The 21,277-nt window shown below is 42.0% G+C and overlaps 1 protein-coding gene across 1 annotated transcript in view; it reads left to right on the top strand.

The window, feature by feature from the left end:
* Positions 1–21,277, top strand: part of LOC117365127 (dedicator of cytokinesis protein 2-like) — a 1,549,644-nt gene that overhangs the window by 1,229,945 nt on the left and 298,422 nt on the right. The window contains exon 32 of the mRNA XM_033955120.1: positions 831–889. Coding sequence (XP_033811011.1) covers positions 831–889 — 59 coding nt within the window. The remainder of the gene's footprint in view (positions 1–830; positions 890–21,277) is intronic.

Consider the following 21,277-nt stretch of genomic DNA (forward strand, 5'->3'; position numbering starts at 1 on the left):
CTAAAACCCTTACACTCTGCGTTAATTTGTTCATACCTGTACGTAGTGCACACATTCACCCACCAAAAAGTATAATTTATTCTATCATGGGTTTTCCAATTACTGGTAATCAATTGAATGGCTAATCCTGTTAGACGACTCATATTTATCTAGCGTGGGTTTCACATGTAAAATCATTCTACAAATTATAGCCCCATATGATAGTGGAACATTTGAATCCAAAACTAAATTTATTTGTCCCCAAATTGACTTCCAAAATATATTTATAAACGGACAAAAATATAGCAGAAGATCCAAAGTCCCTATATCCATATGACAATGCCAACATCTATTAGACTTAGAACTATCTATTTTATTTAATCGAACCGGGGTCCAAAAAATCCTATGTAACAAAAATAACCATGTTTGTCTCATAGATGCTGACGCTGTACACTTCAATCTCCAAGTCCAAATTCGTGGCCAACGAGATACAGAAATATACTGTTATATTAATTTTTCTTGCTGTGAACCGCTTTGAACTGTTTTTTGGTATAGCGGTATATAAAAATAAATTATTATTATTATTATACTCCTCCCAGACTGCCCCTGTACTTATTTACTTTACTATATCTCCTTTCCTGGAGACATAACAAGGAAGTTTAAGGATTGAAATAAATAAAAAAAATTGCACACACACTGACAAAGAGCTATGGTGAGTACTTTTAAGCTAGTCAGTATTATATAAGAGTCCATCTATGTGCACACAAACAGGAATGACATTATAAAATCATCTCCATTAAGAACTAACTGCACAAGATAATAACGATGGAATTATGTCATTGTGTTTTCAGATATGGAGACATGAGAGCAATCATAGGAACCTCAATATGTGACATGTGGTACAATTTAGGTAAGGATTTCTTTTTGTTTATGTACAGCATTTTGTCTCAGATTTCGTGCTAGAACTGAACAGGGCCCTTTTACTAAGCTGTGTTAAGAAGCTAACGAGACTTTTACCACAGAGCAGATATTAGCACAGACCCGCATTATTACAGCAGCCAGCACGGTAAAATACCCTCATTAGCTGCTTAACATGGAAGTAGACGGGAGCTGGGCATGACATTGGTGAATGAAAGAGTGGCCAGTTCTGACAGCTAGCTGTCACGATTGCTGGTTGTACGACTGCATTTACCATCACCTCAAAACCAAGTGGTAAGTGCGACCACACTGCTAACAATAGTGGTGCCATGGCCTGAACCCGATCACAAGTCTTGATCCCTTTACCCCCCCCCCCCCCCGATCACAAGTCCTGAAACCCCCATCCCTTTGATCATAAGTGTCAATTCCCTGCAAAGCCCCTCTCTCTAAGTACTGCACCAGTCCCCGACCCAAATTTTTACATGCACAGGTCAGTAGCACCTCCACTATTAGTTCAGGCATGTAACACAGTGCCCATGCATTAACTGACTGCGGTGTACAATAAGTGCAGGGCAGATGCATTTACTGCACTGGCTTTGCACTTGCTGCATGCTCAGTTTTGCTATTAACGTGTGGTAAATGCAAATCTAATCTAATCTGAGATTTCTGAGTCACACTATGCCTAAATAGGTTCAAGGCGACTTACAAAGCAATTTAAATAGATACAATTTAGTAGGCTACAGGATGCTATTCTTGGTACATTACAAATCCAAATGCACTTTAGTAGAAAAGCACCAAAACTTTATAAAATGTTGACATCAATTGTTGAATCACATTAGTTGTCATGTACCTTTTCTTTTTAGTTAATTTCCTTACACATCCAGGGTGGGAGGAAGGGAGGGAGGTGGGAAGGCGTCATTATTTCTTGTATTTAGTTTAGTGAAATTCTATATGTGATTATACTTTTATGGATGAATGGGAGGAAAGGGGGGGGGGAGAAAATGATTGTTTTCAGAATGTTTGTATATTTAAAGTGCTTTTCCTGATTGGTTTATGTTTAAAATTTTTGCAATGCACAGTTAATATTTGAAAATTAATAAAGATTTTAAAAAAAAAATGTTGACATCTGATTTCCAATTTTGTTTCTATCACTGGAACATAAAAACATAAAATGTTTGGCATGATTGATCTTTGGTATGGCACATCTTGTCTCTGAAGATCCCAAGGATCTACTGCGTAGAGCAGGGGTGTCATGTCAAACTCAATCACATAAGGGGCCGAAAGGCCGAAATCTAAAACACAGGCTAAGTCGCAGACTGAATTTTTTATTAAGACCATTGGTCTGACCAAGTACGGCTCTTCTTACATTCTCATGTTCCTCAGAGCTAGGGTTGCCAGATTTTCCTTTAGGAAAATCCAGACCCCTATCCCCACCCCCAAGCGCACCCTAGCCCCACCGCCACTACCTGCTCTTTTTGGGCAGGGAGGAAGTGCGCATGATGTCATCGCGTGATGGCTGCACATTTGCAGACTTCCTCTCTGCCTGACACAGCTTTTCAAAACCCGGATAGACCCCCGGACATGTCCAGAGAAATCCGGATGTCTGGTAACCCTACTCAGAGCGATCTCCATTGACCACTACCCTCTGTCATCTTCCACTCAACCAGTTCCTAACTCAGTCTTTCACTTTGGGGCCCATCCCGAGGGCACTCAGTTTATTTATTAGACGTCTGTGTGGAACACTGTCAAAGGCTTTGCTAAATTCTAAATCTAAATACACCACATCTAGCGCAAGCAGTAAAACACCAGAGAAATATAAGCAAATGCATTTCTTCCTGAACAGTGCAAAATAAAGACAGCAGATGTAAATTTTCAAAATTAACATATTTCAATCATTGAATTGAAAATAAAAACATTTTCCTATCTTTGTTGTCTGGTGATTTTATTTTGTAATCATCTTTTCTGGCATCTCTCTCTCCTCCTTCCCTCCCCCTTCTTGTAGTCTGACATCTCTCTCCTTCCATCCCTCCTTCCCCTGATCTGGTATCAGGACCGGTATTAGACATTCTAGGACCCAGGGCAGAAATGAAGGAGGGGGACCCTCTGATTCTTTCACCTCCCTGCCCTCGTAATCTCCAACCATTTGCTATTTGGCTTTGAAAAAGAGGCCTTAATTTACTAAGATGTTTTCAGCAGATATATTCATTGTTACTCATTACCAGTGATTGGCAGTGGAAACACCATTCAGATTCTGGTAGCACTTCAATAACAGCAACACTAAATCCCTTCACTGTAGCATTGCCAGATACTTTGAGAAATAACACTAAAACCTGCGAAGAAGCGTCTCAATGTATATTGCAACCATAACACCAATTCAGAACATACAAATGCCAATAGTACTGTACCTTTAAAAAATGCAGCCGCGAATATACACAAAAGCAATCCATGCCCCACTTGAAAAGCCACAAACCATATGCTAGCAGAATCTCTTAACACAGTCACATGCAGAACACAGATCAAACCTAATTAATTATAGAATAAAGGACCAAAACTTAGAAATTAGAGTGGAGAAGTGACCTAGTGGTTAGGGTTGCAGCCTCAGCACCCTGAGGTTGCAGGTTCTAGCCCTGTGCTGCTGCTTATCCGCAATAGTGTTTTTTAGTGCAGGGAGCTGCGTTGAATGCTGCACGCTGCTCCCAATGCTCATAAGAACTCATTAGCCTCCCCTTAGTCCTGCCCAAAATACACCCAGACCATACCTTCTTACCATAAGGACATACTGTGGTGTTAGGCATTCATATCCTGACTTTTATCATCATGATTCGGATGTCCATGTTGTATGGGGGTCTAAATGCTAATTTTCAGACATCCAAAACAAGAACAGAGCTGCTGAAATAACCTCCTCAGAGTTTATCTTGTTGGGCAGAAGGATAATAATAATAATAAATTTATTTATATACCGCAATACCTCTTGGTTCAGTGTGGTTCACAATAAGAAATAAAACTGTAAAACACAGTGAATTTACACTATTAAGTTGAAATATGTAGGAAATAAAAAATAACATTACTGTATAATTGACTTATCCAAGGTATACATATTTAGCAAACAGATAAGTTTTTAATGATCTTCTGAAAGCTTGATAAGAAGAAGAGGTTAAAATCAAACCACTAAAACTTTTATTCCATTTCCCGGTCTGAAAAAATAAAGTCCTGTCAAGAAATCTTTTATATACGCAGCCTCTTATTCAAGGGAAGGAGAATAAAGTAGTACTACGTGAAGAATGACTATTTTCTACCAAATCAAAATGATTTGAAAGGTGGCTTAGGGTCCTTTTACTAAGGTGTGCTAACTGATTTAGCACGCGCTAATGATTAGTGCACACTAAATGCTAAGATATCCATAGAATATAATGGGCACCTTAGCATTTAGTTGCACGCTAATCGCTAAATCGCTAAACCTTAGTAAAAAGGACCCCAATGTTGTATAACAAATACAGGCAAATTTGAAAATTATTCTCACCTCAACCGGAAGCCAATGCAACTTTCAGTACTATTTTTTATAGATTAAAAAACTGTGGCTGTGCGTTTTGTCGACATTTCTCTCTTATATAAAGGCTTAGATCAGATTGTTGTATTACATGAAACCCTAATCTATATTATACGTACAACATATCTGTATCTTGCCTCATTAACATTTCTTTTTTTTTTTTTGTACTTATTGTATATTAAAATCAATAAAATCTTCGAACTTAAAAAAAAATTAAGGAATGGTATCTTGTGATTATGATTCTCTGCAATATGATGTTTTGCCTTTTTGTATGGTTCTGTTTATTTTGCTAAAACTTCAATAAAGCATATTGAACTTAAAAAAAAATGCATAGCTGTATTTTGAATGATTCTCATCCTCTTAATAATTTTTTGGTACGATCCCAGGTAGATGATGTTACAATAGTCAAGAGTGCTCAAAACCAAAGTCTGCACAACAATCAATCTAAAAAGTGAAAAGTCAAAATAAGATTTCATAGTGCGGAGCTTCCATAGTGTAAAAAACCCTTTTTTTTTTTTAACTAAAGCCTCAAATTGAGCATCGAATGACAAATTCCAATCTAGATAAACTTCTAAAACTTTAATGACTGGACTGATAGAATAGTTAATTCCATTCAGCATTAAAGAAGTCTTTTTAATTTTGGGGTCCTTTATTTATGGCGTGCTAGCCGTTTTAGCTCACGCTAAATATTATCGCACAATAAATGCTAATATGTCCATTATAGTCTATGGACGTGAAAACGGCTTGCGCGCCTTAGTCAAAGGACCCCTTTTTTATTAGTTGGACTTGCCCCCCCAAATTTTATTTTATCAGAATTTAATTGTAATCTAAATTCTTGAGCCCATTGCTCAATGTGTAATTATTGATGATACAAAAAGTTGAGTATCAAATGTTAAAAATGATTGGGATTGCAATAGTTATGTCATCTGCATAACTGTATACCGGTAATTTCAATCTTAATCTCAACAGTTTATTCCCCAGAGATACCAGATAAACATTAAAGAGTGAAGGAGAAAGTGGACAACCCTGTGGGACTCCACATACATTACTCCATTAGTAAGAATATTGTTCTTCATTATAAACATGATAAGTTCGATTTTTAAAAAAAATCCTTCAAACCATTGCAAAACACAACCCGCAATTCCAATTGCATCTAGACAGTTGAGCAAATTTCCACGATCAACAAGATCAAATGCACTGCTCAAATCAAACTGTAGAACTAGTGTACTCTTACCTAGACTGAATGACTTATGAAGATAATCTACTAAGGACGCCAAAACAGTTTCCGTACTATGCAAGGTACGGAAACCAGATTGGGAATCATGCAAAACAGAAAATCGGCCCAGATAATTCATCAATTCAATATTGGCCAAACCTTAGATCAGTTTTACAAAACATGGGATGTTTGCAATTGGTCTGTAGTTAGTAATGAGAGATGAAGGTCCCTTCTGATTTTTTATTATTTGCGTAATATCAATGTGGCCTAAATCTTTTGGAAATTCCCCTTTATGTAATAGTCCTTTTACTAAGGCGCGCTAAATGCTAATGTGTCCATTATATTCTGTGGACACATTAGCATGCGCTAAAACGGCTAGCGCTTTAGTCAAAGGACCCCAAAGGGATAATCCATTTATAAACTTCCTTTTTGAGACTAATAGAAGCTGCTTTCATAATTGCTGAGAAACAGGTATCTAATGTACAGTATGATTTAGCATATTTTGTATAAAGTTTAAGGAACAGATCCCAATCTGGAATTTCGTATGTTGATGTAGGGGGTAGGCAGGCCATGTTCTTCCACTTGAAAATAATGGAGCCACTGGGGGAGAAGGGCTGATTTTGTTCTTGGATGGTCCTGTAGTCTCTTGCTGTATTATGTTTCTTGGTGATGGTCGATGTATTCTTCCTTTGGTTGCCCTTGTGTGCCTGCTTGTATTATGCAAGACAAGCATGGGCACTGCTGTTGCCCCCAGCATTGCAAACCTGTATGTCTCTAGTTTTGAGGAACGCTATCTGTACGACTCCATCTGGTTCACTTATGTTAAGATGTGGCGCCGCTTTATTGACGACGTCTTTTGTGTCTGGACGGGTCCAACTGAATTACTGCCGCATTTTCTCAACTGGCTTAACTCTTTAGATTGTAACCTGAGATTTACCATGGAGTCTAATGCCAGTCAAATATCATTTTTAGATGTGACAGTTATTAAGTCCCAACACACCTTAGTGACCACTTTGTACAGAAAGTCTGTTGAGGTTAACAACTACTTGGACTATACAAGTTGCCATCCGACCAGGTTGAAACAATCTCTTCCTATCAGCCAGTTTCTACGGGTTAGACGGCTGTGCACTGATACAACAGAATTTCGCAGACAAGCACGTGAACTGTTTACCAGATTCCAGGAAAGGGGTTATCCTTATTCGGTTTTACAGAGGGCCTATCATCGGGCTCTGTATGCCAATAGGGAACTATTATTATCCCCCACGGGTTCCTCACAAGAGTAGTCTGGTATCACTTGCGTCTTGAGATTCTCTAACCATGCCAACAGGGTTGCACGGAGCATCCGTAGACACTGGCACGTTCTCCAACTGCATTCCACTTTTCAAGATCTTCCTAGGATTGCTTATTCCCGAGCCAGAAATTTGGCGGACCATTTGGTCCATTCCAGTTATTCCAGCAACACCACAAGGAACATCGACACGGTGATAGCTCAACACATCAAATGCAGTGCAACTTGTGACATCTGCACTTCTACTTTAGAAGGAAAGAGTTGGCAGCACCCGAGAACTAAAAAGTGCTACAATTTTAAATCATCAACAACATGCAGGTCTAACTGGGTGATATATGTCATTCTGTGCCCTTGTGACATGCTATATGTTGGGCGCACTCAGAGACCGATTAGGACCCGTCTCATAGAACACAGGTCACGTATACACACGAGGTCCATGACTGCTCCCATGGTCCCTCATTGCATACTAGCCGACCACTCCTTTCAAGATCTCAGGTGGTTTGTTATGGAGCAAGTTTTTGAGGATTTCCAGGGAGACAGACTGACTCGACTTCAACACAGAGAACAATTTTGGATATTCGAGCTTCAATCTTTAACCCCCAATGGTCTGAATGACTATATAGAGTGGCAACACACTTATTAAGTGTGAATGTTCCTTTAAAGGATTTGCTTCAAGTTCCTTTGCAAGCTGCCTTGGTCAGGTGCTTGATCACCTGACTCTTTCATTTCACCTGTTTCTGTTTCTGCGAGTTAAAAAGAGGGTGTCCTCTCCAAACCAGTGCCATTTCTTTCCTGCTTCATTCACGAACTTGAGAGTCATCGAGCAGTGCGGTTCCTGAGGAAGGGGGTTCACCCCCGAAACGGAGTCCGTTGGACATTTACTTCATTTACTGCTCATGGATCACCATTTCCATTACACACGGAGAAGCTAAGTTCTTACAGCCTGTGTATTTTTGAGCTTGGTTGGATTTGGACACTAACTTTCCAGTTTGGCCCCCAGCTTAGGGGTAAGAGATGAATTCCTTCTTTATTTTGATAATGTGTGTTTTTTTCATTTGAGTTTTTTCACACATTGCACATTTTGCACTAGTTAAGCACCACAAATATTATCCGGAGTAAGCCCGGGGATGTTTCGCAGTTAACACCTTCCTGGGTGTAAATCCGCGACAGCTTTTCCCTGGAGTTTCCAGAGGTTGCTGTGTGACTGAGGGCTTGTCCGGTTAATACTTTTAAATTAAATTATAGAATTATTTTCATTCTTTGCTCAGTTTGGAGTTGGACTTCATCTCTTTTCCTTAATCTTTGTAGACTTCTTGGGGTGAGGGAGGTTCTTTCATTTGTTAGCTTGTATTATGCACCATGCCTGTTTCTCTTGTTGACTCTTTAATAAAAATGATCTACCAAAAAAATTCCAGTTTAAATCAGCAGGAAAGATATCTTTTGATAAAAGTATCGTGAAAGGATAAATAGCAACTGTTCGCACAGACATTAGTCTTAGATCATGAACTTTAGCACTAAAATAGGAAGCTAAGGGGTCCTTTTACTAAGGTGCGTTAGCCGTTCTAGCGTGCGCTAAATGTTAACGCGTCCATAGACTATAATGGATGCGTTAGCGTTTAGCACGCGCTGAAACAGCTAGCGCGCCGTATTAAAAGGACACCTAAATTATCTGAAGAAGGAAGGAGGTCCAGATGAGTTTGCCTAAATTGACTGACATCAAATATCGCATTAACCAGTCTAACTTCTTTACTATTTGATGACTTCGTTCCTATCATTTTAGAATAAAAGTTACACCGTTTTTCCTTTATCTTCTTCTTATAGTCTTGTATCCTTGTTCTCCATTTCAGTCTGTCCTTGTTCTCCATTTCTGTGGATCGTGCAGGTCTTATCTGTTATCATCTAATATGTTACTCTATTAGTCCAATAAAAAAGGTATCCTACTACTACTATTTATCATTTCTATAGCACTGAAAGACATACGCAGTGCTGTACATTTAACATTCAATAGAAAAGCTTGCAATCTAATTTGGACAGACAGGATATCTTAGGGATACACATTTACATCTAAACTCTACAGCACTTATAGCTTGTGTTTGGATAATCAACAAGTGGAGGAGAGTGATGGTTTATTTATTTAGGAAAATAAGAATAGCCTTACTAGGTCAGACCAATGCTCCATCTAGCCCAGTATTCCTTCTTCATGGAGGCCAATCCAAGTCACAAGTACCTGGCAAACAAACCCAAATAGTAGCAGCACTCCATGCTACCGTCCCCTGTCCGTCTCAACAGCAGACTATGGACTTTTCCTCCAGGAACTTGTCCAAACCTTTTTTTTAAACCAGCTATATTAACTGCTCTTACCACATCCTCTGGCAAAGCATTCCAGAACTTAACTATTCTCTGAGTGAAAAACTATTTTCTCCTATTGGCTTTAAAAGTATTTCCCTGTAATTTTTGACGGAGTGTAAAATCAATCCACTTGTACCTGTTCTACACCACTCAGGATATTGTAGAGTTCAATCATATCTCCCCTCAGCCGTCTCTATTCCAAACCGAAGAGCCCTAACCTTTTTAGTCTTTCCTCGTACAAGAAGTGTTCCATTCCCTTTATCATCTTGGTCGCTCTTCTTTGAACCTTTTCTAGTGCCGCTATATCTTTTTTGAGATAAGGAGACCAGAACTGAATGCAATACTCAAGGTGAAGTTGCAGCTTTGAGCAATACAGAGGCATTATAACATTCGTAGACTTGTTTACCATCCTTTTTCTAATAATTTCTAGCATCTTGTTTACTTTATTGGCCACCACCGCACATTGGGTGGAAGGTTTCAGCGTATTGTCCACAATGACACCCAGATCTTTTTCTTGAGCGCTGACTCCCAAGAAGGGCCCTAGCATCCGGTAACTATGATTTATTTATTTATTCAATTTTCTATATCGTTCTCCCAAGGGAGCTCAGAACAATTTATATTAATTTATTCAGGTATTCAAACATTTTCCCCTGTCTGTCCCAGCGGGCTGACAATCTATCTAATGTCCCTGAGGCAAGGAGAAGATTAAGTGACTTGCCCAGGGTCACAAGGAGCAGCGTGGGGTTGAACCTACAACTTCAGGGTGCTGAGGCTGTAGCTTTAACCACTGCGTGGAAAAGGCTTGGCCCCAAAGTGCTGGGTTCAAAGCTCCCCTGGGGTACTGTCCCATCCAAATGTGGGTTCTCCACAATTGTCCTTATCCTCTTGCTTTGTTTTATTTTTTTTTTTTCATTACCTCTGCTCAAAAAGAAAGGTTGAAGGTGAAATCATGCAGCCTCTCTGCCACATGTATAGGTCATAATTGAAAATATTTGATTTTGTGCTTGTCTCTGCCTGAGTATTGGGTAAAGATTTTTAGTTTTCATGGCGCTTGCTTTGCCAAGTAAGAATACAAGTTCCCTCATGACTCCACATCTGCACCTGTTGCTTTTAATTTAATATAGACAAGTTAATTTATCCCATTTACCTTGGTCCTTGCTGTTGAAAAATCTCATGTACTGTTGGTGACTGTGAAAACAAGTTGTACTCTGTGCAGGCTGCTCCCTTTAATGTACGTGAAGAGCACTGAGCGTTGTGTATAATACAGAGTGGGGAAAGCGCTCACCAAACTGTAAAATTGATGTTCAGTCCAGTGGTCATGCCTCCACAAAGATTCCAGACTCATCCCAGAAAAAGCTGTGCATTTGCCAGGAACGATCAATAGCCGAGCCCTGCTCCAGGTAACGTTGCCACTTCGTTGCTCCTTGGAGGTGGGATGTGTAGGGAGCAGGGGCGAGGGATATTGATCCTACCAGTTTGAAAACAAAATTGAGCTTGTCTCAGTAAACATTAGAGGCGCTCAGTACTGCCAGGGGATTTCAATGATGGCACAATTTTATTACCATTAAAATTATGATTACAGTAATTATCATTATTATAATTACATAGCACAATCCATTTACATAGTATGTGCATCAGCAATTACAGAGGGGGAACAGCAGACACACGAGAGAAGAGTAGATTGTCGCATCTCCCATCTCTGAGCTTTGGAGGCACCGGGAGTTCCCCAGTCTTCTTGTGCATTAAAATCCACAGACCAAACACACACGGATGAGCTGCCGCCCAGTCAAACACTCCATGCAATACTTGGACATGTCATTCTACTGCATGGGATTTCATTTACTACTGCTACTAATCATTTCTATAGTACTACTAGAGCAGGGATCTCAAAGTCCCTCCTTGAGGGCCGCAATCCAGTCGGGTTTTCAGAATTTCCCCAATGAATATCCATTGAAAGCAGTGCATGGACATAGATCTCATGCATATTCATTGGGGAAATTCTGAAAACCCGACTGGATTCTGGCCCTCAAGGAGAGACTTTGAGACCCCTGTACTAGAGGTACACAGTGTTGTACACATTATATGCAGCTATTGCTTTGTCCTACTGGTTAGTTCAGTGGTCTCAAACTCAAACCCTTTGCAGGGCCACATTTTGGATTTGTAGGTACTTGGAGGGCCTCAGAAAAAATAGTTAATGTCTTATTAAAGAAATGACAATTTTGCATGAGGTAAAAAACTCTTTATAGTTTATAAATCTTTCCTTTTGGCTAAGTCTTAATAATAACATTGTAATTTATAGCTAAAGAGACATCTGATCAAGAACCTGTTTTATTTTACTTTTGTGATTATGATAAACATACCGAGGGCCTCAAAATAGTACCTGACGGGCTGCATGTGGTCCCCGGGCCACGAGTTTGAGACCTCTGAGTTAGTTAAAGTAGTTTGAGGGGGTGCTGAAAAGTTCTCAGCCCAACCAATCAACTTTCTAAATTCTAAGCATTATTTTGCCACTGTAGCTGGAAAGAGTGTTATCTTATTTTGTTAAGTGCTGATTTGCAGAAAAGAAATTCTATGAGGTTTTTTTTTTTTAACATTGTTTCAGATCATTGATTGAACCATATCCATCCACGTCATTCTCTTCTTGGTTGGGCTGAGAACTTCTCAGCACCCCCATGTATCAAGCAACAATAAACATAATCTTCTTCTATCCCTGATGGACTCGCAATCTAAGTTTTTGTATCTGGAGCAATGGAGAGTTAAGTGGCTTACTCAGCGTCACAAGGAGCTGCAGTGGGAATTGAACCCACTTCCCCAAGATTACAGTCCGCTGCACTAACCATTAGACTACTTCTCATTTTGGCTTGCATGGCCCCTTCATGTTAATGATGGGCTATTGGGCATGCTTCTCATCAGCTGAGTGTATGTTGGCCTCCTGTGGAGGCTTTTATCATCCTACCATGGTCCCATGTCAGCCTTTGTGACTACATAATGTGTGAGTGCAGAGCTCAGAGACCAGCAGAAAAGCTCTGTGAGGGGGGAGGGAAGAACATGATCACTGCTTGTTGGTCACCTACCATACTCCAGGAAAATTATATACGAGGATAAATCAAAAAGTAAAGGCAAAATACATTTAACGGCTGTAATAGAAGTAACTGTGAGCAACCGAACATATCGCTCTTCCACATAGTCCCCTCCCCGTGCAAGACGACTCATTTATTGTATCATTCAATTTGCTTCTGCATTCCTGTACAGAAGGTTTTTCGCTGCTCCCAAAGCCTGGTGAGCTCGGCTTCCTTTACTTCGTCATCAGAGGTGAATCTGTGACCTCACAGCATCTCCTTCAGTGGACTGAAGATACGATCATTGCTAGGTGCCAGATCCAGGCTGTAAAGGGGATGTGGAAGACGTTCGAACCCAAGCTACTGCACTGTCTCTTCTGTCCCTGTCTCTGTATGACGACGCGCATTGTCATGATGCATCAAGACTGCTTTGGACAACATTCCTTTTCCGTACTGTGAATTGCAGGTTTAAGTTCATTTCCCAGCAATGCGCAGTCATTTTTACTATTCGCTGTTTGCCCGTGCGCTTGGAAATGTGCCAAAATAGGCCCCTTCATGTCCCATAAGAAGGTTAACATGATTTTCTTGGAGGAGGGCACTACTGCACGTTATTCTTTGATGGTGCAATCTTGCAATGGAGCATCCATGTTTCTGACCTCGTGGCTGCCACATGACTAAAGGACGAGCGCTCCCGCTGGACAGACATGTGATGCCTGTCACTCAGCCTGCAAGCAACATTTCCTCCTCTCTTGGTCTAGAAGGGGCATCTTTTAGTTCCAAATGAGCACACTATCCCTTCTCTTCCTGCCGCTGCTTTTCAGTGAAAAAAAAAATCATACTTATGTATAACCTGTCCCATCTGGAAACCAACAACACTAATAATAACATTGAGACTGTATCATATCAATTTAAAATTCTTTAAAATATTTAAATATATATCTAATTTAGGAGATGATCAAAAAATCAACTTATTGAAAAAAGGAAGGAGAGAAGCATCAGAACTTCAATGGACTAATGGATCACAGGGCCTCTTATAATGCAGTTATTTCAGGTCCTGGTCCAAAATGTCCCAGCCTATAATCATGTGACTCTCATACCTTCAAAAACATTAAGAGGCTCATAATCGAAAGAGAAAAACGTCCGAAAACCGGCCTAAGTTGGCACTTGGACGAACATTGTCAAAATACGTCCAAGTGCCGATAATATAAACGGGTTTTGGATGTATTTCTAAATGACGTAGGCCTTCATAGTGCCGCTGAATGACCATAGTTAAACGGGGCATTTCAGGAGGAGTGTCAAGGGTGGGATTTGGGTGGGACGTGGGCAGGCTTGGACTTAGTTGTACTGCATGTATAACTGAAAGTTATACAGCACAGGATTGACGGAACTTGGACGTTGTGACTTGGACCATTTAAAACATGGTCTAAGTCACAAAAACCCAGCTAAAGTGACCAGATAAGCACTGCAAACACATAATACAGACCTCCACACACTACCCCAGTGATCACTGACCCCCCCCCATAAAAATATTAATCACAACTTGAAAATTGAGCCTCTACAACATCATCACCTGGCAGCCTGGCATAGGAAAGCCTAGTCGTGCTGCACAGAGGCGTCTTAAGCCATGGGTTAGGGACCCATGGAGAGGAGGACCCATGCCCATAAGCCCCTGTAATCACTGCATTGATATTGAAACATGTGCACTCCCCTATATATCCCCCAAACCCTTTTTACTTAAATATAAGTGACTCCTGCAGCCATAAGGGCTACTGGGGTGGTAGATAAGTGGGTCAGGGGATTCTGGAGGTGTTTTGGGGGATCACCATGACCTATAAGGGAGCTGTAGTGAGAAGAAGACATGGCACCCTTTTTGTGAAGTTCACAGCAGTGCCCTGTAAGGTACCCCACTATTTAGGTGCCATGTCTGGGTGTTCAGTCCATCACTTTACAGACCCCTTCCGCGTCTAACAGGGCTTGTTCTAGGCGTTTTTGACTTGAGCGAAAAGCTGGACGATAATGTGGTATAAAGATGGACGATTTAGTGACTTGAATAATCAGATTGACAGGACGTATACTTTAGACAATTTTCGAAATGAAAAAAAATGTGGACATATTTTTCAAAAATGTGTCCTAAGATGTTTTTTACTTTGGACGATTTGCGACTTAGACAAAAACGGACTTAGATGTTCCTTTCGATTATGCAATCATTTAGCTTGTCCAAAAGGACTCCAGCGCTGGTTTAAATCTTCACTCCTGATGCTGACAGACGCTAACATTCACTTACAGTCATGAACAGCTCTGTTCCCTGATGTCATATCCTCTCCTTCTGGAAGGATTTTAGTAGGATCATCCATCCTGCATGGTGGGAAAATGTGTGCCTGACTTAAACATATGAATTGTACTTGGCTACTAGAGCTCAATGACGCTCTAAGGGTTCGTTTTACTAAACTGCGGAAGAGCTTCTTACTGCAGGCCGGTGAGGTAAATACTCCGATGCTCAATCAATTTCTATGAGTATCGGAGCATTTACCTCACCGGCCTGTGATAAGAAACTCTTCTGCAGTTTAGTAAAACCCAGCGTAAATGTTTGCTGAAATAGCGCCCTAAAGTGGTGTATCTTTCTTTGAATGTTTCTTTTTCCTTTTTCTTGGAGCTGGTTATTTCCTTTTTCCTGGAGCTTGGATTTATACTATATTTTAGAGTCATGGATGTGGAGTATTTTTGGACTATTTTATTCTGATTTTTGATTTTATTGATTTTTTTGGATTTTGGACTGTGAGATTGATATTTTCACTGTTTGGGAAAAAGGGAACACATGGAATTTTTTTGCCAGCTGATACACGACGGCATAGCACCTTAATTACTTACTGCCTTCCTGATAAGGACATTGAAGAAACAGCTGAGATAAGCTTTAAGTGTCTGTTCACTTGCTTGGTATGACATCTTTTTTTTTTTTTTCAGTTCAATCATTTTTATTAATATTTTTGTTACAGAATTTGAACATTTGCATTTATGTTGGAGGTAGGGAGGTCCTGTGATATGATGTAACTGGTTAAACATCTTTTCAGCCTTCCAGTGGCATTTGTTGATGTTTGTCACTGGGCATACATTAATTAATTAATTTCATTGCATTGCATATTATTCAAATTCTCTTGAGTTATTATTTATGTTATTTGAGAATTTAGTTGAATATATTTTCTCTCATTTGTGTTTTTTTTGGATTGCCATACTGCCTTACATTATATATATATATAGATATATATATATTTTTTTAATTGTTGCTTTTATTCTTGTTCCATCTTGGTTTGCATTCTATGTTTGAATTTAAAATTTAAATAAACATGGACCTAAAAAAGCTGAAGTGATGGAATGCTCTGGTGTCTCAGGACGGAATGGGATGATTCATTGCATCCAGTTCCTCATGGAACGTTTCTTCACAGCTGCAAGGAACTGGCCGTGATGAATCGTCCCATACTCCTGCTTCATCCCTGTACAGCCATCTCGCTTACCCTTGCTGGCCAGGACTCCTCTTCATGTCTCGCTTACCCTCACTGGCCAAGACTCCTTTTTGTGGGGATTACAGATAAGGTTCTTCTGGGGAGATGGATCAACTTCCTCTTCTGGAGGGATTGAGGAGGCAGGAGACACAGTGAGACAAGGTTGTATGAGAGGTTGTTCAGAATGGAAAGATAAAATGAAGGGAGAGCGCAGAGAGTCCCTGGTAGCCAGGGCTGTAGGCTGAAGGAAAGATTAATTTTTAGATTCATTGCGGCCAGTTCATCGCGCTGAAACAGCCACACTGAACTGGCCACGTTGAAATGGCCGTGACCTTCCACTTAATGGATTCCTTGAAAACTCCCAGGACACTACTGACACCAGAGCTAATTTAATTTCCTTGATACAGGGGAAGGATAAAAATATTGATTTGGAAGTCATACTTTAAAAAGGATGTATTGTGACAGGGATCTGGCCAGTCCTAATAAAGCCCGGGGAAAAGCCCAGGGAAAAGAGCAGGGAAGCATTAATAATGTGCCAGGGACTAAGGAGAGGAAATATCCTGTGTATAGGGAAAATCCTGAGCACAAGGTTAAGAGGGAGCCTGTCCCTTTAAATGCTCACAGAGCTCAGGCTGGAACGGGAAGGACAGGGCTCTTTAAGGAATTAGCTAAAGCTGCTGTGAGGGGGCGTGGTTATGTGCCTCTCCCTTTTTCTGAAGTTCCCTGTCAGTGAGAGGGGAGGGACAGCTGGGACTGGAAGCTCAGGGGAAGCTGAGAAGGAAACCAGCTACAGCAGCTAACTTTTGGCCAGCCTTCAGAAGTTCTCACCAGGATAGGGAAATGCAAAACCCTGAAACACAATCTGAGGTTTGTGACATGGACTGGTTAGAGAGTAATGCTATGTCTGGGGAAGAACACCCTATGGAATGGGAATAGGTTTAGGAAAACCTGAATGTCCTTTTTCCTTGGTAAAAGGGTTTTTGGTTTTGTTTCTTCCTTTTTGAGTTTTATGTTTTGGGAAGGATTTTGTATCCTGTTTTCAACCTGGGCTGGAAGCTGCTGAATTTACTGTTGGGTTAGATAAGTGGAACAGTGGCCACACCTGTGGGAGTACAAGTCTCTCTGCTCCTAGGCAAAGGGAACTGCCACTCAAATCTACCAGAAGCCTAATTAGTGCTTAAGAACCAGGTAGCCTAACTAGTGCCAAGGCAGGTACGGTTCTAGCACTGCTTGTGGAAATAATACCTAACAGGAACTGTATTTTATGTTCTTAATTTGTGAACTTAAATTGGCCAGCACTAAAGGGTGCAGTGATAAGAACTGGCACATAAGAGAAAGAAAGCAGAACAAGAGAAAATTGGAATGTTTTGGGTTTTTACTTTGAATGCCAAATTTTGACCTTTTTTTGTTGGAAACTTTTCTTGTGGATAAATAAAAGTGATATATTTGGACAAAACCCAGGCCAGTGTGGTGTGCAGTTTATGGGAGGCACCAGGCCGCTGTGATCCACCACGGTTACGCTCGCGCCAAGACTGGGATTCTGGGAAGTTACTAGGCCTCGCCAGGATCCCGGTCCCACAAGTGGTATCAGAGGGGATTATACTGCCTCCAGGTGGACACAGAAAATTTTTTTTTTTTTTTTTTTGGTTTTTGGCTTTCTTTTCTCTCCTGCTACTCTTCTGAGGAGCGACCAGTCTGCTGGGGCCTAACAACTATCGGCTAAGAGGATTTTGTTCCTGAGGAAACAACGCTTGGGCGGAGTCGGTGGAGAGTCACAACGTGGGAACAACGGCAGTCTGTGGCGTGAATGATCGAGAGTACAGATCCAGGAGACGGAGGAACGACAGGATTGTGGTTTTGGGACGCCCTGAGATCCCAAAGGCGTAGACTCTTCAGTTCCTGAGGTAAGAGGTACCTAGGGGGGAAACTGAAGAGGATTCCTAAAGGGAAGTGGTCTCCCAGATTAGCCAGGGAGGGAGAATCTCTGATTTAAGGAGCCGCACTTGGTGTTTCCTGTCCTTTTGTTTATTTCAGGATGGATGTCAAGCAGTTGGCGGCGGTAATGGATGCCGGGAGACAACAATTGACTGAGGACCTGCGTGCGGTGATTCGTGCGAACCAAGAAATATGGAGAGCTACCCAGGAGACGGCACAACACCGTCATGAGGAACTTGTGAAAGTACTTTCAACACAGTTAAGAACTTCTAGTCTGGGACCTGCGGGTGGACAGACACCTATGGACGCAAGTATGCCAGGTGCTGGGGTTCAGAGTTTGGTGGGACCTCAACCTTTACAATTTCTAACGCTATGTAAAATGGGTCCGCAGGATGCGGCTGATGACTTTCTCAATACTTTTGAGCGTGTTGCTACGGCGGCTGGATGGCCAGAGAGCCAGTGGGCCGTAAGATTAGCACCTTGTCTGGCAGGGAAAGCTTTGTCAGCATACCAAACTTTAAATCCTGAATATGTTACCAATTATAACCAAGTTAGGACCCACATTTTGGAAACTTTAGGTCTCACGAAGGAATATTACCGTCAGCAATTCCGGGGTTCCCATATGTTGGAAGGGGAGCGCCCTAAAACACTACTGCAGCGCCTGCAACGCATGGCGGAGAGGTGGCTACAGTCTTGTTTAACTGACGTTAAGGCATTATTTGCTGAGATCCTAAAGGAACAATTTATTGAAGCACTACCAGATATGGTTCGTGGCTGGGTCAAGAAGCTAGGAGGAGATGAGTTGGCACAAGTGGTGGAAGCAACAGAACACTTTATGGATGCCACGGCTTCCTACCCTGGTACAGAAAGTGGGGCTAAAACCTCAAGGGGTGCTTATATGGAGAGTGAGATCAGACGAATAGCAGCTCCTGGTATAGTGCCTAAAACCTTGCCTAATAAGCGAGGGGGGCCTAAGAGGGAGGTGGTGTGCTATAGGTGTGGAAAAGTAGGACACTTACAAAGAGAGTGTAGAGTCCGGAAAGAATTTAGTTCCCAAACAACTTGGGGTACGGGGCGGAGGAATCAGTATCTCCTTAAAGTGACTCTGGAGGGACACCCGGTATGGGCTCTGTTAGATTCAGGAGCAGATCAGACCCTGATATCAAGCACATATTGGCAAAAGATACGGGGAAATAAAAATCCCTACCAAAGTCAGACACTGGCGACTATTATGTGTGTTCATGGGATTACGAAATCTTGCCCGCAGCATTTGCTCACAGTTGAATATGAAGGCAGAAGGCACTCTCTGCTAGTGGCGGTAATTAAAGATGCGCCTTTTACGCTACTGTTGGGCAGAGACTGGCCTGATCTCTCTAGGGGACTTGGAATAGGGGGTAAAAAGATAGCAAGACCCCAGAGGAGGGAGAGACCTGACCCACAGGTAGTTATGGGGGTTAGAACAATCCACCAACGTTATAAACAGCAAGCACGAAGGGAGAGCAAACAGCCTGTTTTGCGGTATGCGCGTATGTCTGCCCAGGCTAGAGCACCTACACAAGCTTATGAGGGCGCAGCGGGATATGATGTGTATGCCGTTCAGAAGGAAGTGATTCCTCCGGGAGGTAGAAGCTTAGTACAAACCGATCTCCAAGTGTCACCTCCACCAGGGACATATTTACGGGTTGCCCCGCGATCGGGCTTAGCACTACGTCATGCGATCCATGTAGGGGCGGGAGTTATCGATCCTGATTATAGGGGTAATCTCTCAGTCCTGTTATTTAATTTTGGCACTGAACCCTTTTCTATACAGACGGGGGACAAGGTAGCTCAGTTAGTATGTGAGCGATTATGTAAACCCCGTTTGCAAGAATGGCCTCATTTATCCCCAACACTTCGGGGTGAAAACGGATTTGGCTCTTCGGGTATGCAGGGGGGTGCACCCGAAGAAGTAAGGAAGGAGGTGGAAGGGGGTTCCCTGGGAGAGGTTGAAGCTAGGCAGCTAGGACCATTACAGGAACAAGTACGTGCACTACAGAAAGAAATAGAACAATTTTCCCAGTGGAGGAAGGAGCGTGAGGCTGGGGAACAGGAAGAAGACAGGGATAGAGCCCAGGAGTATCCTTCTTCTGACCCAGGGAGTCAGCAGGCCTTAAGGTTACTTAAGGAGGGTACTGAGGAATGCCAGAGGAACTTTGTGCAATTACAGGAAGCATCTCAGGTCCTGCGAGAACAGGTTCAGGCCCTAAAAGAACAATTCAGAGAGAAATCAGGAGCCTGTCCCCAAGCAGAAATGTTAGCGCAACAGGTAGCGTCCTTACAAAAGGATACTGAGCGAAAGGGGGGGCAGGTGGCTGAAGTGTGCCAACGGTGGACCATGGAACAGGAGACTAGGGAGCAACAAAATACCCGGCTGAGGGAAATCCAGGCTGGCCTAGAGAAAATCCAAACGGGAGTGGGGGCTCTAGCTCACAGAGTGGAGACTCTAGAGAAGATGAAAATAGGGGAATTAAAAGATTCTCTTGGGGCTCTGACAGAGAGGATTGAGGGGCTAGAACACCCAGAGGAGTTAGGAGAAGGGGGTTTTGCTGAAAGTTCGGAGTACCCTATTCTCAATTGGCCTGATGATTTTCAAACAGGGCCACCGATTTCCATGACCAATAGGGGTAGAAGAAAGAAGAAGGGTCTCACCGCAATATATTAGGCTCACGCGATGGTATTTAGCTCTACAAGGATACCGATTCCAGGTGGTTCACAGGCCAGGGAAGCTGCATACCAATGTAGACACTCTGTCGCGTCTATCGGAACTATCGTCACAGAATCCTTCTCTTACCCGGGGTAAGATTTTGAGGGTGGGGGAATGTGACAGGGATCTGGCCAGTCCTAATAAAGCCCGGGGAAAAGCCCAGGGAAAAGAGCAGGGAAGCATTAATAATGTGCCAGGGACTAAGGAGAGGAAATATCCTGTGTATAGGGAAAATCCTGAGCACAAGGTTAAGAGGGAGCCTGTCCCTTTAAATGCTCACAGAGCTCAGGCTGGAACGGGAAGGACAGGGCTCTTTAAGGAATTAGCTAAAGCTGCTGTGAGGGGGCGTGGTTATGTGCCGAGTCTCCCTTTTTCTGAAGTTCCCTGTCAGTGAGAGGGGAGGGACAGCTGGGACTGGAAGCTCAGGGGAAGCTGAGAAGGAAACCAGCTACAGCAGCTAACTTTTGGCCAGCCTTCAGAAGTTCTCACCAGGATAGGGAAATGCAAAACCCTGAAACACAATCTGAGGTTTGTGACATGGACTGGTTAGAGAGTAATGCTATGTCTGGGGAAGAACACCCTATGGAATGGGAATAGGTTTAGGAAAACCTGAATGTCCTTTTTCCTTGGTAAAAGGGTTTTTGGTTTTGTTTCTTCCTTTTTGAGTTTTATGTTTTGGGAAGGATTTTGTATCCTGTTTTCAACCTGGGCTGGAAGCTGCTGAATTTACTGTTGGGTTAGATAAG

Source organism: Geotrypetes seraphini, chromosome 1 (genome assembly GCF_902459505.1).
Source record: "Geotrypetes seraphini chromosome 1, aGeoSer1.1, whole genome shotgun sequence".
NCBI lineage: Eukaryota > Metazoa > Chordata > Amphibia > Gymnophiona > Dermophiidae > Geotrypetes > Geotrypetes seraphini.